Genomic DNA, 21,246 nt, shown 5'->3' on the forward strand with positions numbered 1-21,246 from the left:
CCCGAAGCGCGGCGCCCCTGGGGTGCGGCCCGGCCGAAGGCTCGGGTGGAGGTCGCGGGGCGCCTGCGGGCGCAGGAGCGCGTCGCTGGCTCGCTGGGCGGCCCCGCAGGACCTGCCTTCGGGCGTTTCTCTGTTAACTTTCTGCGTCCGGAGGATCCGACTACGGCTCCAAGTGGTGTTGGCGTTAGGGCGCTATTCAGTAAATTCGTGGCGTAAACTTGGACTTCGTAGGCTTTTTGTGTGCTTGTATTCGATCTTTGTTCGAATTGAGGCTGCTCCACGTTTATTTTACGTGTACGTGTGAACTTTAAAAAATCTTCGTCTGAGATACCCAGGGTGTGTTTGAAGATGTCCCTTCACAGTAGATAAGATTTTGTTAATTTGGATCTGGTATTCATTACTTTGACCCAATCTTACTTCCGAAGGCTTCCTACGAGAACAAGGCCCCGAAGCGATTGCAACAGTAACTTGAAAAACTTGAAGTCTGTTGTATGGGATTAAAGGAATGCTGGGGCCGTTCGAGCTGGGTCCCTAGGAGGTGGAGGCGGTGGTGCTGGGAAAGCACCGCGCGGCCCGGCGCTGTCTGCGAGCCCTAGGCCCAACTCCTGGAGACCAGGGCCGGAGTAGAGAGGCAGGGGGAACGTGGCTAACCAACAACAGTGGGGAGTGTTCAGTTTCAGAAAGATGGAAGAGGGCTTCTCCTTTAAACTGTCTCCTGAGAACTTTCTTCATCGAGATTGTTGTGTAGAAAAATGCACATTTCGGAGTTCAGTTTATCCAGCTTGGTTGAGCTTGCTGCTGGTGAGCCGTAGAGACCGCTGTAAACAGAGGGGAGGGCAAACAGCTAGGCAGCGCCAGCTCGCCCTGGGCGATTCGGACGTGGCGCTCAGATTGTCTGCTGAGGTCCTCATTTTGTTACTTTGTGGAGCGGGGTGAATGTCAAAAGGGACAAGGGGAATTCATTCTACTGAGCCAACTCCCTGGCCCCCCTGGACAAGGGGAATTCAGAAGCGTCAGCCTTGGATATATACTCAGTGAAGTGAAGCTTTGGTGGTGTTAAAGTGAGACAATAGGTGTGTCACTTGTAAGATGATTTTTTTCTCTCTCCTGGTCTGGGCTTCTTGATGCTCAGTAATTGTGGTCAGAAGCATCCTGAAGCTGGCCACACTTCTAATAACTGCCCTGGCCCCTCTCCCTGTTGCTTGCTGTACGTTGGTTTGTTTTCCAAAAACATTACCAATATTACTTTTTCGTTGGTTTCTTTTTGTATGAACGGTGCTGCCTGTTAACATCTTTTTAAAAAAACATCTTTGTGCCGTAGAAGTAAATAATAAACATGGCCTAGGAACTGCTTCTGATTTGTGCGGAGCACATGGTCGTTGCCTCCTATCCCCTTGTTGAGAGGATCCTGATTTGTGGAATAACTTCTCCTTTAACACATCATTTATGTGGTACAGTTTCGACTGTGTGATAGATTCCCTGAGTTCATAGGTTGAAACATCTCCAGTTTCACAAAAGGAAAATATGTGCTTTGTTTTCACTGAAAATGAGTCAGGTTGGGTTTCATCCCTTATACTCCAGAGGAAACTGTCTTTTGTGTTTCTTGCAAGACTGAACTTGACTTGGTTTGAAATCTAGATTTGTCTTCTGCGGCCCCAACTGTGTCATCCTGAAGTATGCGTGCACAGTCTGCTTTCTCCCCCTGGACACTTAAAAGAGAAAGTCACAATTTTAGGGTTCAGTTGCTAATTAAGAGCCATTGCCCCTTGCACTCTCCCTCACAGCCAGGCTCTGGAGCGGTGTGTCAGGGCAGGTTTGTTAGCTTGTGTGGTCTGGTTGAGTGCCCTCCAGTGGATAGAACGTGGCGCTTGTGTGTGTGCTTTGGATCCCAGCAAGTTCATGTGGAATTTATAAATAGTTTTGGTGAGTGAGATTCATTTAATTTATCAATGGTAGTACTGCAGATTAAAAGATTAGTGTGAAAAAAATGTCATTTCTACCCGTATTTGCAAGAAAAAGCAATCAAATTAGGGAACTTTATTTAGGCCCCTTAAAAAGATGCATCTGCTTAAAATGAAATGATAAAAGCAAAAACTCAGTTGTTAGTCTGGGCAGGCCAGATAGCTCAGCAGATTAAAGTGCTGGGGAATCCCCGGCTGTGCTGACCCCGCCTCCAGGGAGTGCTGAGACTGGGCATGGTGGCACATGCCTGTAATCCCAGCACTTGGGAGGCTGTAAACAGGAAGATCACTCTGAGTCTGATCTTGTAGTGAGACCCAGAACACCCTGTAGACCCTTCCCTAAGATACAAAAGAACAAAACAACTCAGTTGTTAACTTCAGGAAGCAAAATAACATTTTCAGCTATTTTGATAAATTGAAACTAAAATTCTCAGGAAAAGTTAATGAAGATGTAACTTATCACATCAGTTGTAAAAAGTGAGTATTGCTAATGGTCAGGAGACCTTTCTTAAGCTCCTATGTTAAAGTCCAAAACCATTTCTAGTAGTAACATTTTCTGAAATGCTTTTTCCAAATCAGAATGTGATTAGCAGCAGGAATGCTTATTCTGAATTAGCTTGTGGAAGTCAAATAGTACTCATTTTGTGTAGAATCTTATTTTTTGGCTGGCTCAGGATGCAACCTATCTTTCAAATTCACTATCTGCCTTCATTAATAAAGTACATAAGGATTCCATATTCAGGGTATGTAACTGAAGTAAGTTTGGTTTCTCAAGCCGCGCGGTGGAAGTGGACTCCTGTCTCCAGCATCAGGACAGTGGGAGGTTACAGGCCAGGTGGTAACCCCAGGGTGGAGAGCAGCCTGGCTCAGGGGTTCTGTGGTGGTCCTCAGGTCACCCCCACCCCCTAGAGGTGAAGCATTGGTGTTTGACACACACTCTAGCATGGATCAAATACAGCGGTACTGGTGGGTGCTGCCAGTTTATAATCTCTGCATTTGTCTTGTGAAATCTGGGAAGCAGTTGTATTTTTTGAGACAAGGTCTTACTGTGTAATTCAGGCTGCCCTTGAAACTCAGGCAGTTCTCCTTGATGTTAGGGATTACAGGTATGCTCCACACCAGCTCACATTTAAATTCAGAAGTTCAGTTGATTTGGTTCATGAAAAGGGGGAAAAATAACTTGCTCCTTTGTTCCTTGACCCTCTCTATACAGTTTCTTTCTTTCTTTTTTTTTTTGTTTAATCTTTTATTTATCTGTTTGGTCCAAGGTCTCGGTATGCAACTCAGACTTGTAGTGATTCTCTTGTCTGAGCCTCCTCTGCTCTGGGATGACAGGTGTGTGCCACCACACCCAGTTTCAGTCGGTTGGCTCAGCACAGGGAAGGACCAGCATGTGGTACCAGGGATGAACCCGGGTCTTTGCGGTTGCCATGCAGGTGCTTAGACTGCCGGGCTATCTACCTGGCCTCCCTAGTACAGTTTTTTAAAGGGTACATAATAAAAAATCTTTTAAGGCACTTACAATGCTGGAAAATTGTAATATTCGGCATACAGTTCAAGTTGACCTCAAATTTTATAATATCTTTACATTCTGCCTTAGTTTTCAACAGTACTGTGTTTCCAAGCTGTTGTTATTACACTAGCTCCAACACTTAAAAAATGAAGTTTGGTGAAACATGATTATGTTTTTATTTAAGTTAGTAGCATATTGCTTTTCATCTGTAAGTTTTATGCAGACAGTTTAGTAGAGTTCAGATAAATCTTTTACTACCAGCAGGGGTTTTCATTTTTAGAGTTTGAAAAGCGGTCTTACCTTCAGATTCCCTGCTTAAATGGTGTACTATGAGGACTAAAAATTCCAGCCCTAAGCCAATGGTGGTTTTAGGAAGCCTCATCTGAACACAGGGTTGCGGGCTGCCGTTGCTTTGCCCACACACGTTGGTGAAAGGCAGGCTGACTAGGGGTGGCTTCCTGAAGCAGGAGCCAGAGGAGCCTCCGCCCGGCCTCCCAGCCTGCCCGCAGAGTGCAGCTTCATCCTTCCAGGAGGCTCCTTTGAAACCTGAGGCGGCTTTGAAAGCTTACTTTTCACTAATTAAAATTAATAATGACAGAGTGAGGGGTTTGAATAGCTGGGTGATGTTTGGGATGAACCTACCTCCTGGCTCTCCCATTTATTTCCACTTTAGAACTGTTTCACTAGTGTCCCGTGCCTATTTGTGATATAATACACAAGTTGCTGCGTTTTAAAAAATGATTTGTGACAGATGCGTTGAACAATTTAAAAATGTGTTAACCTACTTTTAAGTTCTTTCAAGTTCACAGGTTATTGTAGACTTTTTCCACAATTACTGCATTTTATCTTAAATGTTGGTAGTTGATCTGAGTTGGGAGTAAAGGCTGTACTAAAGCTGGAGAGCTAGGGTCAGTTCAGCAAGTGCTTGTTAACAGGGCTTTACGGTAGCTGAAGCAGTGGGGATATATATGTAACGCACACTTGTGTGTGCTACACATACATCACCATACTTTTCCCGTACCAAAAGGTGAGCAAAGGCAGCTGGGCGTGGTGTCGCACACCTGAAATCCAGTCATTAAGGAGGCCGAGACGGGGAAGCAATTTAGCAAGACCTAGTCTCAAAAACGAAAGGGCTGAGGAGATGACTCAGTGCACAGGCCCTCTGTTCACTTCCCTGGTATCAAAAAAACGAGACATTTACTTGGAACATTTCTTGGGTGTGCAGTTTAAAATAAACCTCAGTAGTTTCATGGTAAGGGCGTAGAGAACATGTTTGGAGTTTTGAGTGTACTGTGCTCAAGTAGTTGGATGCCACGTGTGTAGTGGAGGAGCAAAGATTCATGGGACTGTTCTTCAGTCAAGTTACCTGGGGGCTTCCAAGTGGAGTCCGAAGCCCCTGTACTGGAGGACACTTAGGTTCCCTCCTTGCCACTCATGTAGCAGTGTCGAGTAAGGTGTGTTACTTATACGCCCTACAGTTGGTTTGGCTACAAAAAGTAGGAACTGAATGTTATTTAGGAAACACCCCAGTGTAGCTTTCATTAAATTTATAAACTTCATATGTCAATGTTTTGACATTTTGCTTAAAATTAGTGTTCATTTAGGTTTTCTACTCAACTCTTACTGACTTTATTTTTTTGTTATACCTTTCTCTCTTTTTTTTCTCCAAGATCCTTAACCCTGTTGTTACTTTTTTTTTTTTTTGCAGAACCAAGGGTTGAACTCAGGCCCAAGGGTTGAACTCAGGCCCTTGCACTTGCCAGGGAAGCGCTTATTCTACTGAGCTGTCTCCCCGGCCCCTCCTGTTCTGTTTTGTGGGCTTCATCTCCACCTTTCTGTTGCTCTGGAAACCCTTCACGGTGACCGGTGACCTCAGCAGTTGTCGCACTAATGTGTCACGCATCCCTCCTGTCTTGCTCCGATGACCTAGCCTCTGCCTTGATCCTGCTGCCTCCCGGACGGAGTGCGTGCTTCTCGCATAGTGCTGCGTGGAGGTGGACTTCAGGTGTCCGAGTTTTTAATTGTCACATGTTCATTTTTTTCTCAATTGGAGCTCTGCATTGGGGTGCCACCCAGTCAGTCACATTGCCTGTGGTTCCAGCATCTGCCCAGGTTTTTCCCTCCTTCCTGGAACATTTTTTAGTTCCTGCTGGTTGTCACTCTTCTCCATTTCCATCCTAATTTTTGGTGACCTCAAAACTCTGTAGAGCAGTGCCAACTCATTGTGTGGTCTGGTCTCTGAACCATTTCTTACCAGTCTGAACATAACTGAGTTTATGTCAGAATGTGCTTTACCTGTGTCAGTAAGTTCACTGCTTATATCAGTTGCCCCCTGGCCCTTAGCAAGACTCTTGATAAAGAAAGTACCATTTTTAAAAAAAATATATTTTTTTGGTATTTTAGGGAAGGGTCTACAGGGTGTTCAGGGTCTCACTACTAGATCTGACTAGTGATTTCTCCTGTTTACAGCCTCCCAAGAGCTGGGATTACAGATGCACGCTCCCACACCCAGTATCAGTTGCTGTCTCAGTGTGCCCCAGGGACTGGGGCCAGCAAGGCAGGCCCAGGGATTGAACTACCCCCCCCTCCACCCCCTGCCGCCTGTGCGCCTCGCTTTAATCCACTATCTGGCCAGCCCTAAGAAAATACTTTCAATTTACTCTCTGGTATCAACTCTTTCTGTCCTGGCACTTTGGATCACCTTGATGTAGAAGATGCTTCCAGTTTCCTGTCCTGACTTCTCCCTGAGTGATCTTAGTTTCCACCCTAATTGGCCCCCACATGCCCACTCTTGTACCCTAAAATACTGCTGCCAGTACCTTTGCTCTCGCCCCTCTCCTTCAGGCACCTCCTTCTTGCAGTTGTCCAGGAAGCACTGATTGCAACAGCCGTTCAGGCTCCCAGAGTCCGTAGTCAGTCCGGGCTCTTCTGTCCTCACCGACTTGCACCCAGCTGCAGCCTCCCCTTGGCTCACAGTCACTGTATAGATGTGCCTCAGCAGCGTGGGCCCTCTGGCCTCCCTCCCGGGCCCTGGTCTGTTCATGCTTCTCTTCCTGCTCTCCTCTTACCAGCTCTTTCTCCCCAGCTCCTCCGAGGGCACTGAACTCCTGGAGATGTTCTGCAGGCTCCTGAGTGCCTGGCCGCACCTTCCACTCCCAGTGGCCGAGCTGCACTGTGGGCTGCCGGGTCGGCTTGCTGTTGCAGCTCTGCTGCGCCCCTCAGTTTAGTCTGCAGGGCTGTACTGATCTCCCTGCTGACAGCATTGTTGCGTTTCAGTGTGGCTGGAGTAACTGCTCTATAAAGCAGTAGATCGCAGAGTTGCTTCTCTTGGACACACTGGAGGCTCACCACCATTCTGTGAGAACACAGCACTTCCCACTTCACTCCAGCCCCGCTTCTCCCTCGCACTCATGGGCCAGGTTCTTGTGGGCTGATGGCAGCTACCACGTCCCCATGGAAGTCCTCCCAGCTTCCCTGTACCATGTGTCCTCGCTTACAGTGTGCAGCAGTTGGTCATCCTGTGTTTCCCCTGCATTCTGTCTTGTCCCCAGTGAGGACTGAATGCATACTCCAGACCCCCCAGCCTTCTCTCTTTCCCGTACTCTCGTGAAGTACCTTGTGTACACGGTCTCCTTAGCTCTTGTTCCAGTTGGGTTTCTGTCTCCACTTGTCCAGGGAACCTGCTGCCACTCATCACTGCTGGACCTTCACTAGGGTCGGGTGGGTGTTTTTAAGCATTGTTCTTGCTGAGTCACTAGTGAGTGGTGCCCAAGCAAACAGCCTGACTCGCTGCTCTTCTACAGTCACAATGTTACTGTGATGGCATAAACCTGGGTCTGCTCTCCAGCATGGCGGCCTTCACTGCATGTGGCTCTGAGTGCTGGAAGTGTGGCTTGCCTGAAGAACTCAGTCTTAGTAGTACCTTTAAATATAAGGGCCGGGGAGGTGGCTCAGTAGAATAAGCCCTTGCCTGGCAAGCACAAGGGCCTGAGTTCAATCCCCGGTTCTGCAAAAAGAAAAATAATAAATGTAAATAGCCGTGTGTGACTTGTGGCTCTTGTGGCAGACAGTGCTGTTTCAGAAACACTCATTGTTTGAGCGACAGCCAGGAGCCAGTCATCTTCAGTTGCCCCTGCGTCTCTTTCGTCTGCTGTACCTGGTTTACCCACAGCCAGTGGTTGCGCCTGAAGCATTGCTCTAGCCTAGCCCCTTGGGCTCCCGGTGCTCCTGCCCTTCATAGGCCACGTAGAGCTCCCATTGCCACCTGGACGAGGAAACCCTCCCCAGTGGCTGGAGAGCCCTGTGCGGCCTGGCTGTTTTGGGCCTCACCTCGTGGCACTTAGCTCGCTCTGCAGTCAAACCACCCCTTTTGAAGGGATGCGCTGGTGTAGTGTTACTTCAGGCTTCTGCATGTGGCAGGTCCACCTCTGGGCTGGTCCTACTCCGCGCCTGTGTACGTGCTCTTTGCTTCTTTCCCAGGTCTCTGAAGGAAACCTCTGGCAAGTTGTGTGTGGGGAGGCCCCCCCACTACGTGTGCTCATGTCTTCCCCATTCCCTGTTCACACCGGTTATTTGTTGCACGCTTGTTATGCTTTGTAACTGTTTATTCATCTCTCCCTCCCGAGCATGAGGACCACACAGCTAAGCCTGTTTTAATTACTGAATCTGATACTGAAGCGTTTGTTAAGGAAATGGGTGAATTCTACACAGCATTTATGCTCTTAGAGTTACTGTGTCTGAGACTGTTAGGACAGTCACAGGAAGCTTTCTTGGGAACAGTAACCAAAACCCCTGTTGATTATCATCACATGGTGGCACACCTGAGGGACAGAGACGTACCAGTGTGGTGTGCTCCGTGTAGCTTCAGGCTAGGGCTCATGCGGTGCTGTATTTCAGGGTTCAGAGTAGAAAAAGATTAGGGGTTCTTTCTACTGAAAGAATAAAAAAGCCGTCACAGTTTGAACATAAAGCTTTCTATTTTACTGCAGCTTTCTATGATGTTCTCCTTCCAATATTAACATTTATTATGAGGCTTAAGAACAGTGTCTAGGGGAATAAAGTTACATGAAGTTTGCCCAAGATGAGTGGCAGTCTCTGTCTAAACGGGCAGCTGAGTGAGGGGCTGCTGCCAGGGTCATGCTTCAGGGTCAGGATTTCAGGGTTAGGTTTTGTTGAGACAGCCTCACTATACAGTTTGGGCTGGACTTGAGCTTGCTGTGTAGCTCAGGCGGGCCCGGAACTCAGTGACCCCCCTGCCTCCGCCTCCTGAGTGCTTGGGTTACTGATGAGTACCTCCACACCACGGGCAAGGGTTTTTAAACTTGATTACCTTGTAATATTACTCATAATAGACTTCCGGTTCTTTGATGGTTTTTTTGCTGCTATAGCCTTTAGCTGAGGCTGACAGAATCAACCACCTGTATTACTTAGAAAATAATGCGTAATAATACTAAGATCCCACAACAGCCCCTGTGGTAGAGGAGGCCAGTCAGTCATCTGTCCCATGTTCTGAAGCAACCTAACACCCTTGGTCAGCTAACAGTTCGTTAGCTGTCTAGTAATCTGTCGACCTGCTTACAGTCCCTTCTGCTCAGGTGTCCGCATCAGGAAGTACTGCTTAGTTATGGAGTACAGGCGCCAGTGCCTGTGTCCTCAGTGCGTGTGTGTAGCTGCTGCCTGCCTCCCGTTCTTGTGTGGCCTGTGAACTAACAGTGGCTTCTCCACTTTGAGTGGCTGTGGTGTGTGACAGGTATATGACATGTTACGTCTCCCTGGTGGCGTTCTGGTGGGATAAAGCCACCTTCAGTATTGTGAAATGTGTATCTGCATTCATAGAGTGGCTGAATTTTGCAGTTGTAACGAAGCTTACTGTCTGCAAAACCTAAAATATTTACCGTCCGGAACTTCACGGAAAAGGTTTGCCGACCCCTCTTCTACAGAGTGACATGAAGTGAAAAGTACAGTGAATGTTCAGATTTTTAAAAATCCAGCGAAAGACCTGGCCATTCGTCGCCCTCAGAGCACCGCCCTCCACTGAGCACACCATTGGTCTTGCTACTTTTGAGTACTCTTTCATGAAAGTGTTTAGTGGCAGTGTTGTGAGCTGCCTTAATACCTACGTTTGTTAAAAGCATTTCCTTTTCATAGTGTGACTTTGGGAAGAGCCGCGTCAGTGAACAAGGTGGGCCAGGTGCAGTCCCGTATTTAATGTGCCTTTTCTGTGGAGCGGAGCTCAGCAGCCAGTTGCCACCTTGAAAAGCCAGAAGAGAGGACAGGAGCCTCTGGTGTGGTAAACGAAATGTGTCTCCCATGTATTTTTGAAATGTAAACATTTATTGCTGTGTTTTGATCAGGCCTTGTACGTTCTTCTTAAATCCTTTGTGGGTCTGAAGACATTTAAGAAACTTTTTGGTCTCTATATAATTACTGTTGGCTGTCTTAAGTCTCTACATGGCAGTTCATGTGTGCTGATCTACCTTCTGAGCATTGTGCTTTTTATTGACACATTCAGTCCGTCAGACTTAACAATTCAGTAGGTACCAAGCACTTTGGAAGCAGAAAATGATAGTCTTAGCCACACAGTTGATTCATTCAATTATTTTAAAGCTTCAGTGTGCTGGTTTCATGGGGAAGGGAACTTGTGACAAGTGGAGAGGAAGGCTGTCCTTGTGAGACCAGCAGCACGTGAGCCACCCCAAAAGCCAGAGTCCTTCCCTTGATTGTCTCGCGCGCTCTCTCTCGCGCTCTCTCTCTCTCTCTCTCTCTCTCTCTCTCTCTCTCTCTCTCTCTCTCTCTCTCTCTCAATGTAGAGTGAGATCTGGAAGCATTCATGAAAAACAGCATTTTCCGTTGCTTTGGCATCTCTGCTGTTGTTACATCTGTGGGCACCTGGGACGGAGGATGTGGTGACTGTAACCTTAGAAGCACTTGATTTTAGGGTGGGGTATGTATGGTCACTACTGAAGAAGGTAGGAGTTTGTATTACATAGGGTTCCTTTGTGTACAATTGTTAGTCCTCCAATTTGTCAGTAGCATTGACTTGGTTTTCTTGAAAGTAGGGTAGGAAATGTGGAGTGATGAAGCCACAAACGAACCTTGGATTTGAATTTTAACTGAGTAGATTATTAACTACTGCCCAGCAGCTTTCTCAGTGTTAGTTTTGGGGAGAGATTCCTGTGTCATAAGGTGGGCGGAAAGTCAGCGAGAGAAACGTTTTAGGCTTAGAGCTGAAGTTGCTAGGAATTTAATTGAGCTACCTTGTTAGTTGTCCAGGGCAAAATGGTATTCAGCTGATACCGCACGTCCGTACCTAAAGACACTAAGTACACTACTCAGAAATCTGTCGTGCTTTTGTACAAAAGTATTCGATTGTTAGAATCCTGACACTTTAATAGAACTAGAGCTAGGAATGAATACGTTTGCTATATTACTAAAAGTAGGAAATGTATAGTGAAGTGACATTTGCTGAAGTATGAAAATTTTGTAGTTTTTCCCTTGCTTTAGAAAAAACATTTTCCAAAGAATCTCTTTTTAAAATTTGCTTTTAATGATCTGTTTTTACTTTTAGGGAAGATGCTCAGCTGAGTAGTTTCTGTCTTTTGCCTATAGCCTGTTTTATTGGCCACTTAGTTTTTATGTGTAGAAAATGCTTTGTTAATGCTGTATTTCAATATTTGGTTAATATGTAATAGGACTGAATAATACAAATTATCTTTTTGGATAGATAGTATTCCTGGTAGTATCTGTTTGGTTCTGCAAACACGCAAAGTATATGTGTTTGCATATCTGTTATATGTTGAATGTCTTTCCCGCATTGGTATTTCGTTCTCCTGATGGCTGCATAGCAGGCACTGAAGTGGCTGTATGCAGCCTGCCGCCCCCAGCTGGACAGCTGCAGCAACCTAACTGGTGGCAGCCACCTCCCACCCATAGATCTAGAGCCACCACTTTGGGATGAGGATGGGCCTCGGGCCTTGCTCATGAACAGCACATGCTGTGCCTCTGAGTTACACCCCACCCTTAGTGCTGTGGGTCCTGGGAAACCTGTCACAGACCCGTGCTTCCGGGCGCCCCAGGAGCCTTTGTGTTTTGCTGTATACCCGCAGAGGTTCAGCCCTTGCCTCTGGTCATGGCTTCCTGCTTCTGGTGAAACTGCTGGCCTTCACCAAGCCTGGGCCTTGCTCGGTGCTTGCCACATGCTCAGGGCTCCCCGGGCTGCACTCCTAGCCGAAACAGCTTAGCACACCTCAGACCCGTTTTCTCATTAGAGCAGTGCCCAGTGTGTCCTAGGTTGTCCTATTTATGTGGCTTAACTCCCCCACAGAATGAAGGCCCTACTGGGTGTTGACTGTGACTCAGCCTGTTACTGCAAAGTCACTGATACAGTGCACTTTGTTCAGTGGGCAGGTGTTTTCTGCTGATGTATTCAGTTTTCTGTTGATGGGTAAAGGGTAGTAAGTTCTACCTTTTCCTATATAAGACTCTGTCACTAAAGACCTTCTAATATAAGCCTAAGTGTTCCTGCAGAATACATTTCTGTTATGATGGAGTCATTGCGAGATATTTGTCTTGTATTAAGTGCATAACTTGTCCTCCAGAGCGTTCCTGCCAGTTTAATAACATCCTCAGCTGGATTACTGCTTGTCACTGCTCGCTGATCTGAGAAGCAAAGGTACATAGGCTTAAGTATCTTTTGTGTGACTGCTCGCTTTGGGTTTTGTTTGAAATGCTGTTTGTGTGTAGTACAGCTTTTGAAATGTCTTGACGTCCTGCAGAGGTGCTGATCTGCACCTTCTGGGCACTGTGCGCTCTCCCGTCCCTCTCCTAGAAGCGGCACGCCTGGCCGGTCGGTCGTGCTGCAGCTATTTGGTGTCAGGTAGAGTGGTGACATTTCTTCTCTGCTTCCTGCTCTCACCCTTTCTCTTCAAACTTGAAAACAATGTTTCAGTCCTACAGAAATGTGATCAGGGTTTTTTTTGGGAGTGTGTTGGGTTTATAAAATGGTTAGATGAAACTGACATCTCTAGACAGTGCACCATGTTTCTAGTCAGAAACCAGAGGTCTCCATTTATTCTTGCCTCTATTTTGTAAGTGTATTCTTCTGTAGACAAGTAGTTTTTATATGCAATTGTAGTGGCTACTTTCACTAGAAATGTGAAGTATTTCTTTTTAGCCTTATCAGACTGTAAGAATTCACTTAAAATAGATGTAGAAGTGTCTCCAAAATGTTAACTGGTGTCTCAAAGATTAAAACCACTTAGGAGCTCCAGAGCCAGGGTTTCCAACTCCAAGCTGTAGCAGAAACAGCCTGTCCCGCTCTACAGCAGACTTGATGCTTCAGCGCCTTCCTTACCTGCTGGCATGGCCACCTTCAGGGTAGGGAATAGCTCATCCTCCCCCTTGACTTGAGATAGGAAAGTGTGGCTGATCTGCAGAAATGTATATAAGATACTGTTGCTTCCTTTTGACAGTACTATGTCGTTTTACTCTTGTTTGGACTATCTGAGGTAGTGGTGATAACTACCATCTTATTTTCATTGTTACTTTTGCTAAACTACATTTTGCAGTTATAAAGCAGTTTTGTCCTATTTGTTTCTATTTTTTAAACAAAATGAACCACACCACTGAGGCGTTGGAGCCTGCTTGCTCCCTTCCCAGGCCGCCTTGCTGGGCAGCTGGTGTGTGGTTTCTGTAGTCTTGCACTGCATAAACCAAAGAAAGCATTATTTACTTGGTATAGCCTGAGTGATTACAAAAATGTCTGTAGAGGAAGCCTCTTCATACTCAGCATAGGCTGTGAGACTGCATTGGTGCTGAACACCTAGTACTTCTGGTTGCCTCTGCTAACAGGCAGCTGCAGGCTGGAGAATGTCTGCTTTTTGTGTTAATGGAGATGGAGAGGAAGATAGTTTTGAACCCCTCAACCAGTACTGTGCTATTTTGGGGTTGTGTCATTGACCAAAGATTGTGAAGTTACACATTGATAAGACAAACAGTAAATTACAGATACAAGGGTCCTACCACAATCAGGTAATAAACTACATTCAGAGGTGTCCAGTTGACCGAACGTGCTAATGTAATGGGCTGCTTCTGTGCGGTGTATACATGTATACCCTAAAAATCATGAATCACCACAACGCTCAGGCTAGCCAGCCGTATGCACTGCAGAAATAAGTGCAAGCGTCCAGACGAGCCGGGAGTCAGTATTTTGTGTCTTTGTCTTTCCCTTTTATATGCTAAGGGAGGTGCCTTGGTTTCTGTTAAACTTTTTACTTTCACTCTCTAATCTTCATGGTTATACTAATTTAAAATCTTTATCTCCTCACTCTTACCCCTGTTTTTAACATTTTTCTGTTTCCATAGAGTCAGTTTTTCTGTTGGCATTTCTCAAGCATTTTCCATTTGTGCGGACGATTTTCCTGATGAGGTTGTGAGGCCTGCCCCTGGACCTTCGGGCAGGTGTGTTGGAGGCTCGGTGTGGAAGGATGCGAGAAACTGAGTCTTAGGGAAACCAGTCTACCTTCTCTGGACAGTCTCTTCAGTGTCTTCAGTGAATATCATTCAGATTTTGTATATATTCAGGTCTATCTGCAGAAAAGTGCAGGAGTGAGTCTGCTCTGGCCTGTGTAGATCCCTGGTTTTCACAGTTTTTATCCTTGATCAGCCTCAGAGTTGCGAGGACAATCTCCCCCCACACAAGTGGGGATTGAACTCAGGCCCTTGCGCTTGCCAGGCAGGTGCTTACTCTACTCGGCTATCTCCCCAGCTTCCAAGGACAAATTTTTAAGGGTTGCAGAACTCTCCATCATACACGTGGATGTTGTACATTGGAAGCACGAGCTTTCGTTTCTGTAAAATCATTGTAAACGGTGTCCTGGTTACTAGCTCAGCCCTCAGATTTTACCCGGCAACATGGCTATAAGATTTCTGCTTTGCATCAACAGGAACATGGTAGTGTGTTTTCTCCTTGAAGCCAGACGTGTGGCACGTAGACAAGGCTGCTTGCTAGTATCTTTGCCTGTGGCATTGCCCAGAGGAGGAGCCAGCCCAGCAGAGCACACACTTTTGTCTCCTTTCCCAGAACACACTGGGCTGAGTTCCTTGACAGCTGGGTAGGAGAGCAGCCCCTGCAGGGGACACAGAGCTGTGCAGCAGGCCCCCCGGGGTGGGGTGGAGAGACTGCTGGCCCACACAGCTGCTCCCTGATCGCGGAAGCTCCTGCGCTTCGTAGGCCCTGTGAGGGAGGGCCTGGCACATCAGCCTGCCTGGGGTTACCTTCCATGTGTGAGGTTTTGCCTGAACAGTGATCCTCAACTCAGCCAGTGTTTAGGTCCTGGTAGATCCCTGTGGCTACAGTACCAGTATTCGAGCAATTTCAGTATGCTTCCATTAGAACGTAGTTTCCAACTTCATGAGCCATTTAGTTCCTGTGTGCGTTAGTAGAACGCTCACACCCAACCTGCTGCATGTCTCCACACCCCTGAGACGCTAATTTGTAGCAGGAGATGAACCTGCACGGGCACAGACCTTATAATGAGCTCTTTGGGGGCCGGGGCCCCTTGAGCTGCTCTCACCGCAGGCAGAGTCTCAGTGATTCACTCCATCTTGAACACTGCATAAGGAAGCCAAAACATAGAGGTAATTTACATGCTAAAGGATAGGTTTACTTTTTTTTAATGTATTTGTTGTTGCAGAATCTCACTACGCAGCTTGCACTCGTGGTGATACTCTTAACTTCCCCAGCCCTGGGATTACAGGCCTGAGCCACTATGCCTGGCCTCTGGCCAGCTCAGCTTGCCCTGGGGATGGGGCTGGCATGGTATGCGGTGCCGGGGATTGAACTGTGGTCCTGAGCTTGCCTAAGCAGGTGCTTTAGTCTGCTGACCTGTCTCACCAGCCTGTTGAAGCTTTATTTATAGTGATCTTCTCGGTTGGTGATGCTTACATGTTAGCTATATGCTGTAGACGTAAACTTAGGCAGTTCTACTAACAAGTGCCTCGGCTTGTGTTGGAAACTTTAGTTTGAAAAATAATTGTAGGTCTCAGTAAAAACTTAAAAATCGCTGTTGTGGTCCAGTCACTGGATCTGTTTTTTGAAAGCATTGTGGATGGCCCTGCATTATCTCCAAAAAGAAAACAGCCACCTGGTTTAATAAAATGTAGTGTTTTAGGTCCCACAGGACTCCTGCTGTTTGAAAGGGATTTATGTTTTTCAGAAGAGATTTGAAAAGGAGAACACGTTGGAATGCACAGTGCAGCTGGTTTTAGTCGTTTCCCTCCCTGGCCCTCATCGTGGGGCTTTTACGCTTTGTCGTCCCCTGATGAGGGATCCGTACGAAGGTCCTTTCTCCTCCTGAGAAGCAGCACCTGCTCAGAGAACCCCAGAGGTTCAGCAGTAATGGGGCTGTGGTGGGGTGTCTGAGACACTTTGGGGTCTGACGTTCCCAGTGTCACGCGGTGCCAGACAGGGTGCTTGTGGGGGCAGCCCGCAGCATTTCAAGGCTCCTGGAAACTTGGGGATCTCGGTCATGAGGTTTGGATCCCGGTGACTTTTGAATTGACTTCTTCCAGGGTATCTGAAGTGCAGTGCCGCTGCCCGGCAAGGCCCACGAGGACCATGGCCACTCAAGGTTTGTGCCTCCCGCTCCAGGCCCTGTGGGGCTCTGCCTCGCTGCTGGCACCCCAGCTGGCCCCGCTGTCCTCCCCCGCTGCCCATCCTCCCCGCTGCCTGTCCTCCCCCGCTGCCCTTCCGTCCTCCCCGCCGCCCGTCCTCTCCCACCACTGCATGTCAGGCTGTCCTGGGCTGCGTTTCCCGCCCACTTCTCCCTCTGGCTTGGTGGAATAGCAGGCAGGCCACTGGCGGGCATCCACCCGGCGCCTGGCCACGTGCCCTCCATGTGCCGCCAAGTAGTGCTGTATCCTCCTGCCACTCTGCCTCCTGGCTCTCTTCTAGATCTGACTTTCTTCCTAAAAATACTCACTGGGTCAGACCATTGGTCTTGTTATCTTAATTAAGGTCGCACTTTCAGTGTCCTAACGGAGTATGGTTTTGCTCTGTAGCCGACCTGATGGAGCTGGACATGGCCATGGAGCCAGACAGGAAGGCGGCTGTCAGTCACTGGCAGCAGCAGTCGTACCTGGACTCTGGGATCCACTCTGGAGCCACCACCACGGCCCCTTCTTTGAGTGGCAAAGGCAACCCCGAGGAGGAGGACGTGGACACCTCGCAGGTCCTGTACGAGTGGGAACAGGGCTTCTCACAGTCCTTCACGCAGGAGCAAGTAGCCGGTAAAGTATCTGTGCCTTGGCCAGTGTTGTAATCAGAGTGTGCAAGCCTGAAGCGGTGACTGTGGCAGTCACCCCAGCCAGCCCTGCTGCTGGGTGCTGAGTGCAGACTTCCCCTGCAGACATCGACGGCCAGTACGCCATGACACGCGCACAGCGGGTGCGGGCTGCCATGTTCCCCGAGACGCTGGATGAGGGCATGCAGATCCCATCCACGCAGTTTGACGCCGCACACCCCACCAACGTCCAGCGCCTGGCCGAGCCCTCCCAGATGCTGAAACATGCCGTGGTAAACCTGATTAACTACCAGGATGATGCGGAACTTGCCACGCGTGCCATCCCTGAACTCACAAAGCTGCTCAATGACGAGGACCAGGTAAGTGCGACAGGGCTGGCCCTTGGTCTGCGTAGAAGCACATCGGAAGGGACTAGCCCCAGACTGCCTGTGAAACTGCTGATGTCTGATTAACGTCACAGGTGGTGGTCAACAAGGCCGCGGTGATGGTGCACCAGCTCTCTAAGAAGGAGGCCTCCAGGCACGCCATCATGCGCTCTCCTCAAATGGTGTCTGCTATCGTGCGCACCATGCAGAACACGAGTGACGTGGAGACCGCGCGCTGTACCGCCGGGACCCTGCACAACCTCTCCCACCACCGTGAGGGCTTGCTGGCCATCTTCAAGTCCGGCGGCATTCCCGCGCTTGTGAAGATGCTGGGGTGAGAGGTCGTGGCGGGGCTGGCGGCCTGGAAGCGGAGCGCTGCTGAGACCTTCTCACGTGGCTTTTTCTCCTCCTCAGCTCCCCAGTGGATTCAGTGCTGTTCTACGCCATCACGACTCTTCACAACCTCTTACTACACCAAGAAGGAGCTAAGATGGCAGTGCGTCTAGCTGGCGGCCTACAGAAGATGGTGGCATTGCTCAACAAGACGAATGTCAAATTCTTGGCGATTACGACAGACTGCCTTCAGATTTTAGCTTATGGAAATCAGGAAAGCAAGGTAAAAGGACTGCCATGTGGTTTTCACGGCACATGGCGGACCCCGTGTCCTGCCGTGACCTGCATTCTGGCTCATGCAGTGCGCCTGCCTTGTGTGGCCCCAGGAGAGCGAGGCCAGCCAGCTCCATGTGTGAGGAGCACGGGCTGGTGCTGGAGCTGCAGCCCGCCAGCCTGCGCAGGGCTAGGTGCAGACGTGCCCTTGCCAGGGGCCCAAGGTGGGGAGGAGCACCGTGGGGAGCTTCTGGAATGGAAAACAGTAAAGGAGGAGGGTGGTTTGCTACTGTGGAGCCTCCAGGGTGGGCCAAGCAGGTGGCGCAGTCTTCATGGGGATACACTTACGGGGGGCGAGGTGAGCTGAGAGTCCTTCCTCGAGGATGCACAGGGCGAGGGCTGGGGTGAGTGAGGTATGCAGGGAAGGCGAGGACATCTCTTCACGGTAGCTCTGCCGAGTGGCGAGGAGTTTTGGCTTAAGTTCAGTAAATCAGCTGTGATACCGCCTCCATTACTGTTGCGTACCATCTTCCCCTTTGTCACCGTCAGCATGGGAAGAAGGCAGTGGGGCCAGAGTGGCCAGCTTCTTTGGAGACGCAGTCCAGTGGAACACTGCAGTCCCGTGTGAGAGAAGTGGTGATCAGGCTTTTTCTCGCACGTTAGCTCCAGGTCCATGACTAACAGTGCACGCCCCTCTCTCCAGCTGATTATTCTGGCCAGTGGTGGACCCCAGGCTTTAGTGAACATAATGAGGACCTATACTTACGAGAAACTACTGTGGACCACGAGCAGGGTGCTGAAGGTGCTATCTGTCTGCTCCAGTAACAAGCCGGCCATCGTGGAAGCTGGTGAGTGTGTGGCGTGGTGTGGCCTTATCTGCAGTGGAGTGGGAAAGGTGATGGTTTCACGTGGCCCGTCTAGTTCTCAGCCCCCAGCCAGAACGCAGTGTTAGCACAGGACGGTGCTGTTGGGGGATCATGGAGGCAGCCTTCGTCCATCAGAGACCATGCCAGGGTTACTCTGCTTTTTGCTGACAGACCTGGGAATATATAGGCAGATTTTAACAAAATACTGTTTGTGTGGTAAGGTGTTTTTCTAATTTCTAAGACAGTCGTGATTGTCTGGCGTTGTTCTTTTCGGCGAGTAGTCGGTTTAATGTGGAAAAGGGTTTTGTTCTGTTTCCTCGGGGTTATTTTTTCCCCATAGTTTTAATGAGGCTGCGTGTACATGGTAGTTGATACCGTGCACATGTCAGCACTGGGGCATCTGGCTACCTGCCGCCCCCCTTTTCTGGAGCGTCCCCTTGGACTCGAAAGCTGGGTGCAGGGCATGGGGTGCGGGGGATCCGCACTGGAGCCCGGGGTTGGTGGTGCACTGCTTTCCCGTGTGCTGGGCATTCGTTTGAGAGTCCATGGGCCAGGTAGGTAGGTCATGGGCCCAGCTGCTGGCAGTGGGGCGTCAGTGTGGGACAGTCTGGTGTGGCAAGGTTGGCACAGAACGAGAGGACAGTGTAGGTGACGCCAGAAATGCGTGCAGCGCTTCTCTGAAAGCACACAGTTCTCAGTTGGTCTGGCGTTGTGGGTTATTGTTAAACTAAAAGTACACAGTCCTCATGCAGGCAGGATTCGAGGGTCTGGTGTTTTTATGAAGATAAGTTATTCAGATGACAGTGTCTGTAGACAGCAGAAAGTACACTAGATGGAAGCCCAGGCGTTTTGATTTTAAGATGTCCCCAGGTTATTTTGCTATTGCTTTGCGTATTCTGAAAATACACTTCCTTTCCATTTGGGCATCAGAGGTGTAGGAGAAGGCAGCTCCTCACAGTCGAACGAGTGTCAGGGGAGGCTCGGCAGCTGCTGAGTCGTGGCGCGGCGTCCTGGTAGAGCAGTGCCTTGAAGGACCGACCTCCGAGGTGGCCCAGCCTCAAGGGAGGAACGCTAGGTTTTAGTAATACATTGCTAATGACAGATGCACAAGGCTTCTGAAAGCATCACGGAACAGTAATTCAGGGGCAAGAGCAGCCAGAAATGGCGTGAGGCAGGAAAGCGAGAGCTGGGGCCAAAGCCACGTGGGGAGTGGGCCTGCTGTGCATAGGAGCGAGTGGCACAGTGTGCAGGGGCAGGACCTAAAGGTCCCCAGGTCATGGGGCTCCGGTGAGGGCATCTGGAGGGGCTGGAGTTGTGTGCTTCTGAGGCAGAGTGGCTGTGCGGCCAAGTCTCTGGGCATTCTGAAGAGCACTGGTCACTGTCACTGTCGTAGAGAAGATGTCAAGGAGGAAGGAAGCTCCATTGGGCATATGTCGCAACTGCCGCAGGCAGATCCCAGTCAGTCGAGGAGCTGCAGCGGAGAGGCTTCTGGAGCGGTGACAGTGCTCCGTGGGGAGGCCGGGCTGTCTAACATACGGTGTGGCTTCAGTTTATTCACTTGGCGTTCGCTTGGCATCTGGCTCTCCTAACATCCTGGTGCATCTCCAGCTTAGAATAGGGTCTGGTCCTAAATACTTTCAAAATGAGTGAGTGGATACGAAAAAGTAATGGGGATTAGTGCCTGCAGGGGAGAGAAGGGGTGTGGAAGACTGCTCTGTGGGCAGGAAGATGTCACCAGTGAAGTGACTGGAAGGAAACCCGGCACCATGCTGGCGAGGAGAAGTCAGGACCTGCAGGAAGAGGAGGAGCTAGCCTTGGGGGGGGGGGTCTGCTCTCGGCCTCGGCCTCACGTACTCTTGGCTGTGTAGGTGGGATGCAGGCGTTGGGACTGCACCTGACAGACCCGAGCCAGCGTCTCGTCCAGAACTGTCTTTGGACATTGAGGAATCTCTCTGATGCTGCGACCAAGCAGGTAGAGTAGCAGGAGACGGGCTCGGGCCACCAAGAGACGGGCCCGGGCCACGTGCCTAGCGCCTGCTCCTCTCCCCACAGGAAGGCATGGAAGGTCTTCTGGGAACGCTGGTCCAGCTGCTGGGGTCCGATGACATCAACGTGGTCACCTGTGCCGCTGGAATCCTCTCCAACCTCACTTGTAATAACTACAAGAACAAGATGATGGTGTGCCAGGTGGGCGGCATAGAGGCCCTGGTGCGCACTGTCCTGCGCGCTGGGGACAGAGAGGACATCACTGAGCCAGCCATTTGTGCTCTGCGCCATCTAACCAGCCGACACCAGGAAGCAGAGATGGCCCAGAATGCTGTTCGCCTTCACTATGGCCTTCCAGTGGTGGTGAAACTCCTGCATCCGCCATCGCACTGGCCACTGATTAAGGTGAGTGGTCGGAACTGAAAACCAACAGCTCCCATGCTGTGGGGGCGTTGTGTTGAGGTAGGGGGTTAATCCCAGAGTAGGGGTCACTGGTACATGCATGGAGATTGGGCCGAGGGTGATCGTGTTGTGTATTCTCTCTTCAGGCTACGGTTGGATTGATTCGCAATCTTGCCCTCTGTCCAGCAAACCATGCGCCTCTGCGTGAGCAGGGGGCTATTCCACGCCTGGTCCAGCTGCTTGTGC

The 21,246-nt window shown here is 49.4% G+C and overlaps 1 protein-coding gene across 1 annotated transcript in view; it reads left to right on the forward strand.

Annotated features, from left to right (window-relative positions):
• The first annotated feature begins 15,999 nt into the window (after window positions 1-15,999).
• Window positions 16,000-21,246, forward strand: part of Ctnnb1 (catenin beta 1) — an 8,965-nt gene continuing 3,718 nt past the window's right edge. The window contains exons 1-9 of the mRNA XM_004640748.2: window positions 16,000-16,103; window positions 16,534-16,761; window positions 16,881-17,134; window positions 17,236-17,474; window positions 17,555-17,756; window positions 18,450-18,594; window positions 20,481-20,584; window positions 20,665-21,003; window positions 21,147-21,243. Coding sequence (XP_004640805.1) covers window positions 16,091-16,103; window positions 16,534-16,761; window positions 16,881-17,134; window positions 17,236-17,474; window positions 17,555-17,756; window positions 18,450-18,594; window positions 20,481-20,584; window positions 20,665-21,003; window positions 21,147-21,243 — 1,621 coding nt within the window. The 5' untranslated portion in view covers window positions 16,000-16,090. The remainder of the gene's footprint in view (window positions 16,104-16,533; window positions 16,762-16,880; window positions 17,135-17,235; window positions 17,475-17,554; window positions 17,757-18,449; window positions 18,595-20,480; window positions 20,585-20,664; window positions 21,004-21,146; window positions 21,244-21,246) is intronic.

The sequence above is a fragment of the Octodon degus genome, unplaced genomic scaffold, assembly GCF_000260255.1.
Source record: "Octodon degus isolate 3935 unplaced genomic scaffold, OctDeg1.0 scaffold00126, whole genome shotgun sequence".
In the NCBI taxonomy this organism is placed as follows: domain Eukaryota; kingdom Metazoa; phylum Chordata; class Mammalia; order Rodentia; family Octodontidae; genus Octodon; species Octodon degus.